The 19,587-nt window shown below is 41.4% G+C and overlaps 2 protein-coding genes across 2 annotated transcripts; both read right to left on the bottom strand.

Annotated features, from left to right (window-relative positions):
• Positions 1-523: 523 nt before the first annotated feature.
• Positions 524-5,153, bottom strand: cd4-2.2 (CD4-2 molecule, tandem duplicate 2). The gene is made up of 9 exons (XM_046399262.1): positions 4,963-5,153; positions 3,847-3,888; positions 3,315-3,476; positions 3,072-3,209; positions 1,980-2,216; positions 1,809-1,886; positions 1,530-1,663; positions 1,361-1,425; positions 524-1,146 (listed from the first exon to the last, which is right to left on the bottom strand). The coding sequence occupies exons 2-9, from the start codon at positions 3,872-3,874 to the stop codon at positions 1,056-1,058; spliced, it is 933 nt and encodes a 310-aa protein (XP_046255218.1). The 5' UTR covers positions 3,875-3,888; positions 4,963-5,153; the 3' UTR covers positions 524-1,055.
• A 915-nt stretch (positions 5,154-6,068) lies between these two features.
• Positions 6,069-19,496, bottom strand: usp5 (ubiquitin specific peptidase 5 (isopeptidase T)). The gene is made up of 20 exons (XM_046399163.1): positions 19,179-19,496; positions 18,508-18,636; positions 18,251-18,317; positions 18,028-18,155; positions 17,673-17,818; positions 17,254-17,438; positions 16,184-16,278; positions 15,020-15,213; positions 14,341-14,412; positions 13,464-13,551; positions 13,179-13,304; positions 12,947-13,100; positions 11,992-12,154; positions 11,634-11,722; positions 9,478-9,606; positions 8,810-8,953; positions 8,570-8,712; positions 7,532-7,682; positions 7,231-7,315; positions 6,069-6,371 (listed from the first exon to the last, which is right to left on the bottom strand). The coding sequence occupies exons 1-20, from the start codon at positions 19,284-19,286 to the stop codon at positions 6,278-6,280; spliced, it is 2,490 nt and encodes an 829-aa protein (XP_046255119.1). The 5' UTR covers positions 19,287-19,496; the 3' UTR covers positions 6,069-6,277.
• Between the last annotated feature and the right edge of the window lie 91 nt (positions 19,497-19,587).

Raw genomic sequence — 19,587 nt, 5'->3', positions numbered from 1 at the left:
CTTGTGTTACTGTGTTAAACAGGTGCTCACTGTGCTACATGCCTTTACATGTAGTGCTGCACTGGTGTCAACACCTGCATGTTTCTGCTCCAGTTGTGGGAAATGCAGTTACAGTTTATGGCATATTATGTTTAAAAGAGTAAAGAAAATGTTTGATAGCATATTGAACAAGGTCAAAATTGGAATTCTTAACTATTGTTTTAGTATTTCAAACCATCTTTTAGACATCACAGTGTTTTTTCCCCCTTGAAATAGCCATTAAATGTATATTCTCTCAGAAACCAATTCCCTTTAAAGTAGTCTGTACTGTCAGTGGCGCAGTCCTCCTTTCTTGCACTGTTGTAAGACTACCTAAATGCACAGGAGATTCACAGGAAACGAAGCACATTCAGCTTTACTGCTCGTCTCTTCTGTCTCACTGATGGAAGCCTCCCTGTTTTGTTATGTGAGGATGGAAACAATTACACAAAACTTGCAGTTGGGTATCTTTATAGTTCATTGACTGACTGAGGAAAAAAATGTATAAAATTTTCAGTATAGTACTTTATTCTTTTCATTTACAATCTACAGAAATGAAGATATACATGAACATCATTCCAATGCACAGAAACACATGAGAAAAGAAGGCCCAACTGTAAAATGCATAAGCTGATATTTAAGATGGGAGGCAGTACATTAGACGTTGACATTGCTGTATATAAGGACAGTATTATGATGCACAAAGGAGAAAAAACAAAACAAACAAACAAAAAAAAAACACATTTACTGTTGCTGCTCTCTCTTGCAGTGGAAGAGCCTATTTGCATTCAGTTCCCTGGTTATATTTGGTGAAAAAATCTCAAAGTGCCAATATCATTACATTTGATTTTTATTTTCACTGAGAGCATTCAAAAGCCCATTTACACTTTTACATTCATACCATATTCAAACAGGGGGCTCTCTTTCACTCGCTCTCTCTTCATCTCTATCTATTTCTCTCTTTCTCCTCCCCTCACCCTCCCTCTCTCATTCTGCTTTCCTTTTGTCGTCTATCTCTAATTTCTTCGATCGTTCTTTCATATCACTCCATTAGAGAGCCTTGCAGGGAGGAGGTCTGATGGCTTCTCTCTCCGGCGTCCTTGCTGAGTTTTTGCTGCAGCTGTTGGGCTGTGATAAAGAGAGTAAAGAGGAGAAGTTTTCACACTAATTATGACACAATAATGAAGTACTTGGTAAAAAGGCACAGTGAAAATGAAGGTCGAGCTGTCATTAATATAAAGTGAATAGAGTCCATTAGGCAGCATCTGTAAAGTGAGTAGAGATTACCCGAGAAGGGATAAAGGAAGTTTTTATTAGACAGAAGCGAGTTAAGAACATTTACCGGTTACACTGGCAGTAATCGTTGGTCAGTGGCTGGCGGCTGTTCTTCAGTTTTTGCAATCTTCTCTATAGCAGAAAACAGCAGATAAAAAATGTTTTTCTTTTGGTTTTCTTTAGTAACCCATCCTGCTTCTTCCCAATGATCCACCTTGATGATTTTCCTTACTTACCTTCCTTCTTTTGAACCTCTTGTACATACAAATGACAAAGATGATCAGGAGGACCACAATCAGGCTGCCAACTCCAATTATAATCCACATCCACCACTTGAGCCCCAGCAGATCATTGTTGGGTGTAGGTTTACCTGGTTGAGCCATGAAAACACACCACGGCAGAAAGCAAGCAATAATGAGTCCATGACGCATTCAATGAAAAATCACTTCTGGGCAATTATGTGTTCATAGTGAGAGGGTTTACACACACAAACAAACTCAGTGGGTAGTACATACATTTGACACAGGACGTCTTACTGATGTCCTTTGAGCTTTGGGAAGAGACTTTTGGTGCAAGTGTTGTTGTTGGGGGCTCTGAAAGCAAAAACACAGCACATCTCTCCATTAAAAGTGACCACTGTGCTTTTGTTGCAAACCATATTTAAAGTCCAGAAGCCAGTGTCTTACCTTTAACTTTGATGTCCAGGCTCACATTGTGTGACTTGCCCTTGTGGGTGAACTCGCAAGTCCAGGTCCCTGCATGTGAGTGGGCCACAGGTTTCAGCTGAACTGTGGCAGAAATCAAGTGTGGACTTCCATCTGGCCTCTTCCAGTGCACTTGAAGTTCTGGGAATGTATTTTTCACCTGACAATTGAGCGTAACTTCGCTGCCCAAGTAGAGTTCACCAGGGGGGCTCGCCGAGACTGTCGGGGACAACAGACGGGGGCGAGGGTACAGTGAGAATCACAAAGAGATAGAGGAGGCCCCTGCTGAACAAAGGACTTCACCGAACTCATTTTGAACATGACCCTTTGGTCATTTTACACACTGGAACATCTGAATTTTAGGGACATTAAGTCATGACCTCAAAGGGACTTTCTGTCGATTTTTACACACGGAGCTCATTTTAATCATAATAAGAAGTTGGTTTTTTTTTTCAACATGCTGCAGTGTGGGGGAAGGAAGTAGTTAAAGATATCAAAGTCTACCAGGCAGGGAGGTTTTAGCCAAAGATCATTGAACTGAATTATGGGAAATGTATGATCTGTTATTTTTGGAGTTTGAGCCAAATTACAGACATTTCTTTATATCTGTCTATATCTGTCTAAAAAACTGTGCATATGAGTGTGTGTGTGTGAGACACAGTATGTATTAATCTTTTGCATTAAATGATTTTTTTTATCAAATTAATTAATTCTTCAAAAGTCATTTGTTTGGTAAATTAGCTGAAATCATTCTTATCAGTAAAACCTCCTTGTTATTCACTTGAAAGACTATTTTCAAATACTGCTGTATTTTAAAACCTTGTAGTATCTGATTACAATGGGTGTAAATAGGGAGCATTTTCTTTTTTAACGTTACAAACAAAAAGACGAGAACAAAAAGAAAACTATGTAATACGCATTTCCTTTTTCCCTGATTCAAAACCCTCTTTGTAGTTATGAGCCTCTGTTTCATGTCCTTTGTGTTTCATGCAATACTAAGAATTATTTGTATCTTTTTTTTTTGGTTCTTTTTCTTTTTTTCACATTTACATTTTTCTTGGGTCTTCTGCTTACCTGAGACCACAAAGAGGGTGTGTGACTGAGTGTTCCCATCTGCACTGCAAGTGAACTCTCCAGCATCTTCTTCCTTCACTGCAGAAATCTCCAGAACTGTGCCCGTCACCTTTACCCTTCCAACAATGTCGCCTTTGCCTAAAGCCAAAATACAAAATACATGTCAAGTAATGAACAACATTAAAGAAAAAAGAAAACAATGTCTTGTGCTGTAGGTAATGACTAAAATCTGTCTGTTTGTACCTTTGCGAGAGAAGCCACTTTTCCCCTCAACGTGAATAATCAGTTCATCTTGGCGCTTCCATGTTAGGCTGCCCGTGGCCGTGGTGGCCCCACACTTTAACTTGGCTTTCTCTCCTGGTTTTGCAACGAACACTTCGCCTGCAGCAGAGAGTGCACCCAGCACTGAGGAGACAGAGGATCACATTCATGAGGCACACCTCACTTAGTGAGATACATTCACTCACATCCACAAACTCTGTGCATTAAGACAAGGACAAACTGGTGTCACGGTAATATAGTGTCATTACTTTGCTTTGGAGACTCATATGCTAAATGTTGAATTTAAAGGGCAATTTATCAGGTTGAATTTAATTTATGGAGTTTGTAGGTATCTGGTAAGAGTAAAAACACAACAGCAGCCATTTTCCCAAGTAGATTAAAAGAGTCTTATATATACAGCCGACCAAAAAAGGGCATGTTTAGATCAGTTTACAACTCAGCAGGTTGATCCTTTACTTTAAAGGATTATTTACAGTGAAGTATATTTACTCACCAAACCCAAACAGCACAATCGTCTTCATTTTGAATGCTGGAGCTAAAGGGTTGAAATAAAAATAAAACATTTGTCAGAATAATATGAACACTTAACGTAGTTGTTCATGATGTGAAAGCAAGCACGTCCCGGTTTGCGATACCACAAACAGCTTCTGTTCGAGATGAGCAACATGTGATTCCTAACCACCAAGACATGTCGACTTCCTTCCTCTAAAAAAACCTGTGTATCAAAAAATTGAAAACTCTGTTCGTTTACGTGCATAAAAAATACAACCAAATGTCACTTGGGAAATTCGAACATATTTCAGAGCTCTGTATTAAATTAAATTGCTTGCTTATGCACGTAAAGGTTCTTTGATGTTGACCTGCTCCAAACTGATCGGATCCTATCATTAAATAAGACTCTTGTTAAAAAAAAACAAAAAAAACAATAATTTTGCTGTGCAGCTTTGTTACTAATAAGGTAAATGAATCAAAGAAATTCGTATAAAACTTCTGAAAGGCCATTTTGTTTTTCACTTTTGTTTCGATCTGTTGTCTGATGTTTCACGATTTTGAAAGCTTTAAGAATTGAATTCAGCAAACTAAAACATTTAAATCTATTTGAACAATTTCTCATTTTTTAAAGAACAAATGATAAGGTTTTATTTTGGTAATTTGGATAGCCAGAACAATTATAATCTGCCCAGATAAATCATAGTTACTTTAAAATGAATATGAAAAGTCTCATTTGGCAAACTATAAATATAATTCACCTCACTGACTGAACAAGGCCTTTAATGTGATCTCCAACTCTGAAACATCTCTAACCTTGAAATTAAAATCAAATTGACCTTGACATACACAAGGGATTGCAGACATGGCTGAGCTCTTTGTTCTGCTACACATTTAAGAGCATTTAATCTGGACTCCTACTATGAACATATTTTTTGGGGGGAAGAAAAATATGATTACGTAGCCATAGGATAAATTATCAACTACAAAATGTTACATATACATCATAACTTGGTTAATAAGTCATTATTTTAAGTTCATTCATCAAAAGAAAAATGGCTTTGGAATATTCACTTTAAAATCTAATAACTTGATTTCATAATCTAGTTTGAGAACTTACCATAATTTGAGAAAATGCAGTCTTTTTGTGCCGTTATTGAGAGACAAAATCTTCCACCATCCTCTCTGTGCTTCACTTCATTGAAAACACGGTCGCAAGGATACCAGAAATAAAGCAGGCGGAAGCGATCAAACAAAAAGAAAGCTGCTCTTTGGCAAGTTGTAGGCCAATGCAAACCCGAGCTCTACGTGGGCTTTGCTCTTCATGCCAGCACTTCCTCACAAATTAGGCCTTGGTTTTCTATGTAGTGCAGTTCCCACATGAAGCAGAGTTCTGTACGGTGACTTAAACACCAAATAACCTACAAGGACACTACCGTGACACTACTATGGCGACTACCGGCTGAAACCCAACTACATGATGACTTGTTAAGAAAAGAAAGAATAAAAAGCAGAATGACAGAAAGACAATTTTCTTTTATTTGTCACGGCAGAAGTAACAAAGGATTTGTTTGCAAAATAAAACAAAATAAAACAGAAGTCACCCAGGTTATCACCCTTATCAAACTTTTAAGAAAAACAAGTTGAATTGATGTTTTGACTTTTTCTTTATTTCTTTTTTTTGTAACACACATTTCAGCTGTTATTTATTTCTTTAATTTACTGACATTTCCTCTCATTGGTTTTTACTTCACTGAAACTGGCTGAGGAGGAGTTAGCGCCACGCAAAAAGGTGACATCAAGCTGCAACCGTTCAAAAAGGGCGAAAAGAAAAAAGAGAGAGATTGGGGTGGGAAGCAACATATTCTGAAGCCGTGGGGCAGTGACTACTGATGGCAGTGGAACTCAATAGTCAGGACAAAGATTAACGATGATAGTTAAGCACACTTTTTGAGGAGGAGTGAATGGACTTAACAACTGCGGTCCCCTTAATGGAGTGCGGCCTGTTCCATGAAACAGGCTATCTGCATTACATGGATACGTTTGTTGAGTAAAACCTGGAGCAGGTGTTTAAACAGATTTCAGATGGTTTCTCAGTTGCACTCAGTGTAATTGTCCAGGTGAATGAATCTACTTCTCTGAACATGCCCACGGTTTGTAATCAGTGGAACTGCCGCCGCCCCTCCCCCAACCTAACCCATATCTGTACATCTGCACCAGTTTAACTGTGTACATATGCAATCTGAGAGATTTTTATGTATTTATTTATTTATGTTTTTTTTTTTTACACTTTCGTCAGTTGTGAAGCGTGCCAGTGCATTTTGTAGAAGCTAAGTGGGGTGTGACTGTGAATGTTATTTTGTGTGTTTGTGTTAGCGTCCACATCTCTCCCCCGTCACCCCCCCACTCGCCCCCGGGTATAACGCCCCTTCGTCTCATTCAGCCACTCTCCGATAGAAGTAGAGGTATCCCATGTCTTTGGGAGGTTTCTCAGAGGCGCACACCTTCTGATCGTTGAAGATGACCCACCTGTGAGACAGAGAGACCAATCAGTTGACAGAATCACAGAGCTCCTCCATAACAGACAGGTTGTGGATTTGATTATGTACACATTCACATTCACATTATGTACACAGTCCACCATTTGGTTGAAATGACAGCTGCTTTTCCTAAATGACCAAGAACATAATATTTAAATAATAATATTTGAACACAGAATGCTGTTTTTTCTTTTCTTCTTAACAATCTCATTTGAGTCTTGTGTTCAAAGAAGCAGATTCTGCCATTTTCTTCCCAAGTTCTATGGAAGGTCAATACTTTTCACTATGATCACATGAGCAGCTATTGTTTCAGATCAGACCTGGAGTATGGCGCCCCCTGCTGTGATGCCGTAAAACCAGTTACTTCATTTACAATACTATACTTTAGAGTACAATATTCGAAGAATGATCGTCTAACCAGAGAACTCAAAGCATTCAATGAGTGTACAGAGGGTGTTTAATTTGTGTGCAACAAGCCGCCTGCAGGTTTCCTGATATCATCAGAGCCAGAGAGCACCTGCGGTTCTAGATGCTACATTTCCAGAGCTGTAGTTTTAGAGGCCTACATGTGCTATGGGAGTCCTAAACACAACATTTCGGATGTACACGTTCCAGAGAGTTAAGCCTGACCCTCTCGCCACATGGCTTTGGGTCACTGACTGTCATTTAAAGTGATGCATTCTTTCATTTAGGGTTTGATTAAATGGGAGCTACACAAACAAAAAAAAAATCATTTTCTTTTAGGTTCTGAGACTTGTAATTATATTTTTGAACGATTGTTTATGATTGAAGGGGCATATTGAGGCTTTGAAATATCCATAAATAAAAATGAAAACAAAATCACTTACTGCTGATCTTTCTTGATGTGACAGACGTAGTGGCCGCACATTGTGCTCGTCCCCATGTGACTGATGAACGCAAACAACTCATACTCTGGGTAAAGGAGAGAAACGAAAGTTCAATTTTAATCACAAAATATATATAATTCATAAAATCAAATTACGATTGCCTTTAAACAGAAGGTGGTAATGATCCTGCCATCTACATTTTATGTTTCTGAGCACATTTCTGCAGCTAATTTGTGAGGCCAAATTCTGAGTTCACGACCAGCGTGAACGCCTCCTCTCTTCTCGTGTCTTTGGGACTCACTGCCTGGTCCGTCTCTGACACGAGGCCCGGGAGGAGGATCTCTGCCACCTTCGCTCTCTGCGGCTGAGCGGCCGCCTTCAGACACATCCATGGACTCCAGATCGTCCAGGTGGGAGAAGATCCAGTCCACTGCCCGGTCCAACACATTACTCTGTGAAACACACACACAGCAGTGAAAGGATATGAACAAATATGAACAAATGGAGGTCAGACTTAAATGGAGGTTTAAGTCTGTCTAAAATTTAGTACCATACTTTACAAGTCAGAACTAAAGAAGGCTGAATTTATTTCTTCAAAGGTTGGCTACCAGATTATACAAACACATTAAATGGACAGTACTAATTTTGACATTTAAAGCATTTAAAATGCTATCAATGTCATAAAAGCTCAACTGACAGCACAGAAAAAAGCTTAACTTATGTTAATCATCTGGATTGGAGGTCTGAGGAGTCACTCAAACTGGTACATGCAGCTCTTAGCCCATCTAGTTCACTTGTGTAAAAGAGACACGCCAACAGATAAGTGGCAAAATATTTCCTAAATGTAGATAATTTTTGGAAGAAAAATAAACTTATACAAATTACAGCACCTTAACGTTTCCTGCAGCTGCATCAGTAGCAGGTGTTTTCTGCTTTTTGTGTGCTACTCTCATTCATCGGCAATGCTTTTTCCTGTGACACAGTGTACTCAGTTTTTTATTTTTATTAAACTTATTTCTGGCTGTTTTAGACATTTAGACATGAAGGCAAAAACACTGGCAGCTAAAAATCCTGGAGATACAGTAACTAAAATCTAAGGCATATCTGTTACCACTGCTCCTCAGACAGCTCAGTTTAATGCAACTTTAAATCCTGCTTTTATTTTTTGTTGAGGCGTTAATACTGGTCAGAGCCTCCATGCATAATGAAAACTTGGCGACATTACTGCTTGAATAAAAAAAAGAGCAGCTGCGTCTGTGCTGGCGCAGTTCACTTTTGACTAGTGGAACGTGAAATTAGTAAAATCCCCAACTCTAACTGGAAGGGGTTTGATTCTAACCGTGGCTCGAAGTGCTTTGGTTGCCTGGTCTCGGCTGAAGCCCATAGAAACGATGGTTGCCAAGTGCTCCTCGGAGAGGCTCTCCGTGGGTGTGGTCCCGGGGCCGGAGCTGCAGCCTGGCAACACCAGGGGGGCCGAGAAGTCTGCAGCCAATCAGAAAGAGGAGAACATGACAAGTGAGAGGAGCGGTCGGACTGACTGATGACTAGCTTTCTGGTAAATTCCCACTGCTCTGCACACCTGGGTCATCCATATGGCCCATGATCCAATTCATGGCAGCATCAATTCCAGTGTTCCCAGTGTAGTACACCGCCTTCCTGCAGGCCTCCAGTGGGAATCCCATTTCACACAACTGGGATACCGCGGAGTCATCAAGAACTGGAGCTGAGAGTGTGTTGAGAGCAAAAAAAAAAAAAAATTTAATTACTTGGATGTTCTTTGTGGAATGTGCAATGTGCTTGCAAGTGGCAATGCTATTTATTGGCAAAAAGAGAAACACTGACGTCTTTTCTGAGTACCTGCTTAACAATAACTTAAGTTTCCCAAATAACTGACAAAAGGCAAAAAAATAAATAAATAAATAAAATATATATATATATATCTAGACATATATATAGATATAGATACCGAAACATAAACTCATATACCAAACACATTAAAAACAATTAAAACATTATTGTAATCTTAAATGCAACTGAAATCACTTCACATTAAAGTAAACAAATAATAAGGCAACGGAAGGACGCAAGAAAACAGAAAAGGCAGAAATAAAGAAAAGGAGGAAACGAGGGGGACAAATAAGAGCATCATAGAGGAAGAAGGAAAAGAGCAGAAATGACAGACAGACTAACACAGCAGTGGGGAGTAGAGAGAGTCGTCCTCGTCGTTGCCATGGGAACCCAGGATACCTTTAACCTCCACATCTGGGGTCATGAGTGGGGGCGGGGCCACCTCTGGTAGAAGCTCCTCCCCTGGCTGCTGGCCAGTCGCAAGTAACGCGCTCAGGTCCAGAGTATCAGGAACGTCGATGCTCACGTCTGCACAGAGAAAAATCACACAGCAGCTAAAGCTCCTTTTCTTTTCAAATACACTCAACCATCCACTACAGTCCAGATGTTTGTTTTCTACACATGGATTTCTTGACATTATATCAAAGCTGTTGTATTATTAGAACTGATGATCAGTTTGTTATCCTTGTTATTGTTTTTTAGAATCAGAATCAGAATCAGAATTCTTTATTTGTCACATGTGGATGTGCATCCACAGTGAAATGAAAAAAACAACACTCCTTTTAACAACTGTGCAAAAATACAAGAGAATAGAATAAAATAAAAAATAAAGAATGAAGAATAAAAATATAAAAATAAAGTAAAGATAGAGATCTAACCTCAGTGGCAGAGGGAATGTAAATATACATAAATATACATATCGTATACATAGTATACATGTATGCATGTGTGTGTATGGGAGGGTGAGTTAAGTGGGGGAAAGAGAGTTCAGTGTCCTGATGGCCTGGGGGAAGAAACTCTTCCTCAGTCTTTCAGTTTTGGCCATGCGGGACCGGAGACGTTTCCCCGATGGCAGCCACTGAAAGAGTCTATTGTGCGGGTGGTTTGTGTCTTTTAAAATCCTCTGTGCACTGGATGTACACCTGCTGGCATACACCTCTTGCATGGAGGGCAATGCTGTCTTGGTAGTCCGTTCAGCACAGCGGATCACTCTGTGCAGAGCTTTCCTGTCCTGTGCCGTACAGTTGCCATACCAGGCAGTGATGCTCCCAGTGAGCACAGACTGTATGGCTGCAGTGAAGAAGGTTCTCTGCAGCGCTGTGGAGACCCTGAATTTCCTCAGTCGCCTGAGGTAATACAGCCGCTGCCTCGCCTTCTTCACCAGGGTGGAAATGTGGGTGGTCCATGTCAGGTCCTCGGAGATGTGGACGCCGAGGTACCTGTAGCTGCTGACCCTCTCCACCAGTGTCCCATAAATCCTGAGAGGGGTATGATGGCTCCTCTGCTTCTCCCTCCTGAAGTCCACAATCAACTCCTTGGTTTTGTGGACGTTCATGTCTAGATTGTTCATACGACACCATGATGCCAGAGCATCCACCTCCTCCGTGTAGGCCGTTATCCTGTTATTGGAGATCAGACCTACCACCACTGTATCGTCGGCGAACTTTACAATGATGTTGGAGGGGTGCATGGCTTTACAGTCATGGGTGTAGAGGGAGTAAAGCAGAGGACTCAGGACGCATCCTTGGGGGGTGCCGATGTTAAGGGTGCGTGGGCTGGAGGTGTGTTTACCAATCCTCACTACCTGTGACCTGTCAGTCAAAAAGCTCTGGACCCAGGAGCAGAGTGAGGAGTTCAGCCCCAGGTCCCTGAGCTTAGAGACCAGTCTGTGGGGAACTATGGTGTTGAATGCGGAGCTGTAGTCGATGAACAGCAGCCGCACATAGTTCCCCAAACCGCTGTCCAGGTGGGTGAGGGTGGAGTGGAGGACGTGATTGATGGCGTCGTCGGTGCTCCTGTTCGTGCGGTAGGCGAACTGGAGGGGGTCAAAAGAAGCAGGCAATGAAGTACAGATGAAGTCCTTTATCAGTCTTTCGAAGCACTTCATTACCACCGAGGTGAGGGCAACAGGGCGGTAGTCGTTGTTGCAGGCAGGGTTGGGCTTTTTGGGTACGGGGATGATGGTGGAGCGTTTGAAGCAGTCAGGGACAACAGAGTGAGCCAGGGACATATTGAATATAGAGGTGAAGACGGGAGCCAGCTGATCTGCGCATGCCCTCAGTGCACGCCCGGGGATGCCATCAGGGCCAGCAGCTTTCCTGCTGTTCACGCGTCTCAGAGCTGTCCTCACGTTGTGCTCTGAGACGGACAGCAAGCGGGACTCACCGGAGTTACTGCCAGGCTCCTCCGCGTAAGCATTAGCCGCGGCGCTAGCGGTGTTGTAGCGTGCGAAGAAAGAGTTCAGCTCCTCCGCTACCGCAGTATTATTCTTCTTATTATTATTATTATTACCTTAGGTTCAGGAATTTACAGATTTCAATAACGTCTTTACTCACCCAGTTTCTTGGGTACCCAGTCAAGGCCAAAGGTGAACTTCTTAATCTGGATGACCAGGTGATCAGGGAAAGAGGCAAAGCGGGTTGTTCTGACAAATGAGACAAATGCTGACATTAATAACACATCTTAAAGAGCAGTTTGACTTAGTTTCAGTATGTGTGGCTGTCTCATTTTGCCCTTAGCCTTTTCCACTTGCAAGTCTTGCACCGATCATTTTTAGATTTCATATATGCGTTTTATTTATTATTCTAATCTATTGTGTTTTTGTGTTTATCCGTTTGTTGCAGTTTATTTGTTTCAAATAAACTTTATTAATATTACTATTATTATTGTTATCATTATTATTTTTATTCATACTTGGTAGCAGTAGTCTTGGTCTGCACAGCTGAGCTCCAGAAGTCTGTGAGGATCTCTGGTTCGCTGAGGGCCGCCATGCAAGCTGTGAAAGGGATTTGTGCACGCACTGTAGGGGCTGATGTGTCCCCCTCCTCACGCCGGCGCTCTGCCTCCTGAAGCTCTTCTGTTAAGAGAAATGTGTCCGGGGTCAAAAAACAAAAAACAAAAACAACAACAACTTGCACACCAATAAACTCTTGTGAAAAAATATTAATAATACTCCGGACAGAAAACATTTATTCACATGTCTATAAGTATGAGAAAAATCTGATGTTGTCTGTTTCATTAAAGTGGCACTCTGCCGAATTTACACATCAGACTACCTACACATCAGGAGGGGTGCTATACATCCTATAAAAAAAGCACTGCGTAATGTCTTCTACAACTCTTTTAAAGTAATTTGTAAGATAATAATTTTAATCATGTCATCACCGCAACTTTACAGAAGTGCAGTTCTAAATCTGTGAAAGGATTCTTGACTCAAAAAGACATGAAACACATCAAATAGTGAATTACAAATGCGCTTGTTAAAGGTGAGCAACAAATACAGCTGATCATTGACGGAACTGCTTTGCACTGCTCTCAAAGTTCAGTCAGTTTCAGCTCTTTCTAATGTACCGGTAACTTAAAACAGGAGTATCATGCACCCAAGCGATTCTTTACTGTAAGTTTCTTACTCATACTCCTCTCCTCAAGACAGTAAGTACAAGTGGTTTGTCTGTAACTGGAATATGTAGTTCACAAATGTCATTTTCTCAGCTTTATTTGGTAAATTTAAAATTCCCTGCAGCTGACACACATTGGTGACATAAACCTATGCTACACTGTGGAGTCCGCATTGTTATACACCCCACAACGAGCACAGCTTATAGTGCTGATCTTTTGCAGAAAGGGATGCGTCGCATCAGCCTTTCACCTGTGTTGGTGGCCTGGTCCATCGGCACAGGCAGCTGGACGATGTAATCGACCCGCTGTGTGTACTTGGCTTTCTGTGACTGCTGACACACAATCCTCTCCTCCACCAGGAACCTGAAGGCTTCAGATGGGTTGGATCCAGAGCGACAGTTCCTCTGTGGATGAAAAGAAATAATTATATAAGAGAAATGCTGAGGGTCAAAAACAGAAGCAGAGTGAGAATATTACCTTACCTCCACCATGTTTAAGAAGTGCAATAAAAACTCCTGAGCGTCCTGCTGTCGATTGGTGGAGAACTCTGGGTGGCCTCGCCCAACAAGCGCTTTGAACATTCGTGGCGCTATGCCGATTTGGTCTCCCTACAAACACGCGTGAAAAATTTGATCTGTCAGCAGTGAAGGATAATATTGGGTAGACCACATCCTCACATATTTATGAGAGTAAATCCCATAGGGTGCCATGAATATCCGCTAAATCTGAGACTTGTAAATCAACTGTGACTGATTGTTTCTTCTTACCCTGGGTTCAGATGCACCATTTTCATCTCCAGGGTCTGGTGCTGGTTTGGAATACTCTCCTGACAACAGACCATAACCAAGCTTGGCTCTGTGATAAACAAACAAAGCTGACATCACTGCACATCCAATAATATGCCAGAGTCTCACACAGGAGGAGGATTTGGATTCAGACCTAGATGTATTTTTATCTTTCAAAAACATGAAGGAATGTCTAATCTGGGAGAAGGTTTTCTCATATCTGGTGGGAATAAAGAAGTTTGTGTATAGCAACAAAAGTAGCTATCGTTAAGAATTAGGTCACACATCAAATCCGGCAGATTTCAATTTCATGTGAAACAGTGAGATTATAGTGTAAAACAAGTTACTGCCCCGATCTTCATTTTATATCTGATGAAGTTTCCACAGCGATTCTGTCAGTTCAGATGATACACACTTGAAGGAAAGCTCTTTTTGCAATGGCATAAAGCTAAAATGACACGAGGCCAAGTGTCAGCATAGGACTGTCTAATCCCTGCTGATATCAATAGAGCATTTCGATTGAGGAGGATAACCCAAATTGAAAATAAAAACCGCATGTAAAACACAGACCTGCCCGAAAAAGAGTCTAATCAGCTTTGCGGCTGACAGCTGGCACACTATGAGAGTTGCTTGTGTGTATTTATGTGGATGGTTTCTTTGATCTACTGTGCATGATGGCAACATTTTCAAGGCAAAATGGAAACGAGGGCAGGATACGTGTAGAAAATGTGCCATAGGAGAAGCAGTATGCAAAAGAAAACACTTTGGAATTTGTAATAGTTTGTGAAACTCTGTACTTGATTTTCGAATATGAGCTCTCGTCAAAGGAATTAACCAGACATTAGGAGAGGACACTCACACTTGGGTTTTGAAGTCTTGGCTGGGGTCACTTGGGGCTTCTTCAAAGATCTTGTCGATGCTAGACACATACCTGGAAGGCAGGAACAGAAGGATATGAAACAAATTCTTTACATTTAGTATCTTACTGCTAATGCTGGACAGAGGGAAATAAAATAAAACTCACCAAAACCACCATCATCTTTCCACTGTTCCAACAAACAATAATTCTGGCTTGGTTGAAACAAACCCTTAATTCACCCAGATAGATGTGAAAGTATCAGGAAGATGGACATCAGAGAAGCAGCAGGGTGCAAAGCAGGAATATGTTCACAAGTAACACAGTGAATTATGGGTTTATTTTGTCAAAACCAGTGTTGGTTATTGTTGGAAAGAATGACAAATACGGTAACTTTTTATTTATCTATTTGCAATTTCATTGTCCTCTGTCTCAATTGTCAGATGATGCAGTGGTTCGCTTATAGGCTGATCTGTAGCCATTAATCTCTATCTGTATTGTTTCAAATGGCTTTTGCTGGTGAGTAAATTTAACATCATAGATGTAGGTTTTTTTTAATTTTTTCAAAAATTTCACAAAGAAGCAGTGGCTAACGGCAAATGCACTGGAATTTGAAGAGGGTCAGTTAATACTGTCTTTGCCCACAGGAAATGACAAGGTGAGGTTAAAAGAGGGTACTGACTTGCTCTGGAAGTCTGGAACGGTGAAGAGCACTTGCATGACAGAGTTGAGGTAGCAGCTGTTGCCCAGGTTCTTCATGCCAGTCAAGCCGGGTCCAAACAGGGGCCTCAGGGTGGTCCCCGACTCCTGGATCACCTCCCACTCCCCCACACGCTGGTTCACTGCAATCTCCAGCTCAGTCATCGTCCGCTCGGTCTGGAAACAGAAAAATTCAACATATAAGCGAAAGAATGATGCAAGGTACAAGCTAATAAAATTCTATGTTTCCAGCCCTCATAAATGTATTCAAGTTTTTGAGAATGACGAGCAAAATTATCCAATAAATAAAGGAATTCTGATTCTGATTCAATCCGAGACAGCAGGCGGATGGGGAACAAACTACAGAATCATGACAGCACTAAGTGTTGCACTTTGTCTTCTGCTCCACCGTAGCATAATTCCACCACCCCCTGTCTGTGCACCATCATTATGTGGGTGCAGCAAAACATTACCAAGACAAGAAACAACATTACAGTACACAGTGAGCGGCAAAGAGATCTTGAGACTTTGACAGTTGTGAAGTCTACACTCTGCATGAGAGGAGAAGTGGGTGGCAAAGGAATTAATGACAAAAGGGAAAGAGGTGCAGGGAAAAATATGTGAAACTAGGGAAAGTAGGCAAATATAATAATGGGTACACAGTGAAGTGCACACAGGCAGAAGTGCACATCTGCATTACTTTATTATTATAGAGCATCAATAATAATACTATGTTAAATACATAAACAAAAATTGGGAATAAGGGCACAAAAAGGACCAGAGAGAAAAGTCAGCCAGTCATTCGATAGTATCAATTTTCTGTGGTATTAATTTTAAAGTGCTATTGCCTCTCTAACACTGCAGCTGAATTTTTGACCATATAATCGATGGCTGCTCTATGAGGCAGAGCCAGCCATAGCTGTTTGGATGTCTGCCAACAGGAAAGAAAATCCAATATCTCTGGCTAAATTTGTAAGACTTCAATCAGAGGGTTGAGCAATATTTTGGTGGAGAGGAACTTGATCTAGTGCTGAACACAGTGAACCAGCACAAATTTGATATTTGCACTTGTCTATGAGAAAAATGAATCAAAATTAAATTTAAAAAAATCTGCTTCCACTGAAAGTAGCAGAAACACAGAACTTGCCTTCTCCATGGTCATCATGTCGATGCCAAAGTGAGTTAGGTGCTCTGGTAACTTGGAATCCAGTACCATGTCATCTTCATCATAGGAATACACATCTGGACATACAAAAAGTTACAGTTAAGGGCAATGAAGGCCTAAGCTCGAGATAAGCACACATACTGTATGCAGTCTAACAGACAACCACCACAGTCACAGCAGCGAGTAGCCTGAACAGTCAGTGAGGATATGAGAGACAAAGTAAATAAAGTTGCACTGGGGTTTACAATACCTGAGCACACAATGAGTTGTGACCAATAGTACTTAAGAGCAAGGTTCTCACAAATATCTCAATGGGCCAAAGTGATATTTGGTATTTAATAGCTAATAAGCTAGTTAGCAGTAAAAGTTTGACTAGTGGCTCAGTCAATCAGTTAAGGTGCATTACAAGATGTGTGTTCATGTTTGTTCTGTCAGTTAGCACGAAAGCTAACATAGGATGTTGTTCAAAAGTCTGTCTCTGCTTGTGTTGTGAAGCTTTGCTGCTGTCAGGCTGTTAGTCAGTGGGTCCGCTCCATTTCAGTGCACCTCTTAACATCGAATGGAAAGGCCCAGAAAAACTGTTTAACTTGAGTGTATCTGTCAGCCAGCTGCAGCAACCACGTAACTGTCAAACGACAAAACAAACAACAATGTCGGACTACAGGGCAAAACCCTTATAGACTTCCTAGTGGAAAAATAATTGCCAACATGGCGAGTAATGTTTACAACATGATTTCTGAAAGCATGAATGACATTCATCAGTTCTCTTGACTTGTTTTTAATCAGCCAATATAGACAAGTTAGGTGTACACACCACTTTTGCGGCTCGACTCTGTGAAATATGCTGACTGACATGCCTTTTCAATGGTCTGCAGACTCGAGTCATGACAGGTGGTGTGAATCCACTGTTGCCATGTGATGTTACTGCTTTTTCCAAACATGGTTTAAAATTACACAGTTTGATTGCCTGTATGGAAACAAGTTCTGTGTCTAAATGCTATTTGACTTTAGTTGAACCTGAACACAGAAAAATCCTTGGACCATTTACTTACCTGCACCATCAGGAGTGATGGTACCGAGTTTGACAGCAAGTGGGTATCCTGTCTCCTGGAAATGGAGAAGGGCATGGTTGTTTCCCCCGGAGCCATCAAAATACCTGCGACCACAAAGCACTTTTCCATCTGTCAGGTTCATCCAAAGATTCTCCTGGAGGTCACACACCTCACATCGCCAGCCACTAGGATGTAGAAAAGACACAACAGCATTATTTGACTAATCATTAATATTAATACATTACTACATTCTATCAATGTTTTGTAGTATGTAGCGAAAGCTGTCCCATCTGCAGTTTTGCACATTCCTTCTTCTATTTAGAGCAGAACATATGAATTTTTTTTTTAATATAATCTCTAATTCATATAGAACTGCAGGTTAGGTTTATTTTAGGGACACCTCTGACCGAATGTCTCACCTGGGGGGGATCTTGACTCCATTGTCAAGCTGTTTCAGGTCAGCGGCATGCCTTGATTCCTGTCTCACTTCTCCATCCCACTGTTGAACTTGTAAGGTGTGAGACACTGAGTCGGCTGCCATAATACCGGCCATTGAGAGGGACACCTTGAGAGATGGCAAACGATTCAACAGGAATATAATAAATCTTACAAACGACTCACTGTGTAGCTGAAAGCGACACCGGTTATTATCCATATGTGCATGTGCCCCATAACTCTGGCATTAATGGAACAGACTGTATCAAGAATAACTTGTCAAAAATCTATGAAGACTGCCTATTTTTACAGCATGCTATGAAACACACGAGATCTCACCCTCTCTCTCACAACGTCAGGCATGGTAGCAAGGTCCTCTGATGTCACTTCCTGCCGGTCGGGTAAAATGACGACCTTCACATCTTCCTCATAATGCTCCTGCTCCACATCAAAACCCCCTTCAATCCCTGCAAAGGCCAGAAACAAGACAGTAGGTAGACACAAGTCAGACTCAACAGAAGACACCTGTATGATCTGTGTCTGTATCATGTCAAGCTCTCACCTATAGCCAATCTGGTGGGCTTTTTTTTAGGTGGGTGTCCAGATCCAGAGTTATTGTCCTCTTCCTTCTGTGAGAGTAACAATGGAGATCCGTCCGTGTTGAGATTTGTCCATTTGACATGGAAAGAGACAGTGCTGACAGTGTTAAATTTAGATATGTGTTGATGTGCAACTGATCTCTGCCTTACTTCTATAGTTATACATAACTACTATTGCTATATAGTTAATAAATAAATCAAAATGCAATACGGTGTCCACCTTAGCCTTGCGAGTCCGGGTGATGTGCAGGTAAGCCCTCTGGCCGCTACGAGAATGGTGCCTGTCCACATACTGACTACCAAAGCCCAGGAAACTGTTCATACACACATACAGGCCTCCTTCACTCTCCTGTACAGAAGACATAGACAGTGTTAAATGTTACAACTTGTCCCTCACCCTCTCCATCGTGACACAACACTGATAAGTAAATGCTGGAAGCTATATTTTAGCCCAGTAGCTCTCCAGTCAGCCAGCTAAGCTTTGTGATTCAGCGCAACACTGCTTTGATGTCATCTGTCCACTTCAACGCCAACACTTGGGTATAAAGAGCAAAGTCACATTAAAAAGCAAGAAGAGTCATGTCACAGTTGTGACCACAAAACGACGAAAAGTTAACGTCAGTGTGCTAGCTAGTTTGACAGTATACACAATTACACTGACAGAGCTAGCTAAAAAGCTAGAGCAGCTAAGTTTCCATTACAGTGCATTATTAGCTTAGCCTGACGCTAGCTTGCTAGTTAGTTGAAACTGGGAAATTTAGGAAGCCAGTGCGCCAAAGTAGAACAGCACTGACAAAACCTGACATTAGACAAGGAGAGTAGACGAAAGTGAGAAATGAAACAACACTGTTTGCTGCTTGACGTTTTGTTTGTAAATGGAAGACGGCTCACCGGAGAGGAAAATGACAAGGCGCATTCGTCTTTGTGGACACGGTCCCCGGGCTTCGGAACCCGAATTGTGGACAAAACGGACATCAAAACCTCACCAACATCCGCCATCACGAGCTATCTAGTTCCGCCTTTCAGTAGGACACTTGCTTCTCTGAGTTTGGACCCCCAGCCTCTAAGTTCCCCGGCTCGGAAGAGTGCCCGTTGTCTAGCCCGTTTAATGTCTGTGTTTTGCTGAATGAATCATGAGCTGCCGCCTTGTGTTGAGGAAAGGCCGAACGAACTCAGTTGCCCGCACGCCGTTGGGCTGCGACTCGTTACCGTAACCCATAGAACGTTGCCGCCCATTGTAATGTTGTAGTGCCGTAGTACAGTAGTAGTACATTAACATTTGCATTCGCCTTTATCAAAC

This window comes from Scatophagus argus, chromosome 9 (genome assembly GCF_020382885.2).
Source record: "Scatophagus argus isolate fScaArg1 chromosome 9, fScaArg1.pri, whole genome shotgun sequence".
NCBI lineage: Eukaryota > Metazoa > Chordata > Actinopteri > Scatophagidae > Scatophagus > Scatophagus argus.
Note: the sequence above shows the minus strand (reverse complement) of the source record. Positions and strands in the feature narration are given on the sequence as shown.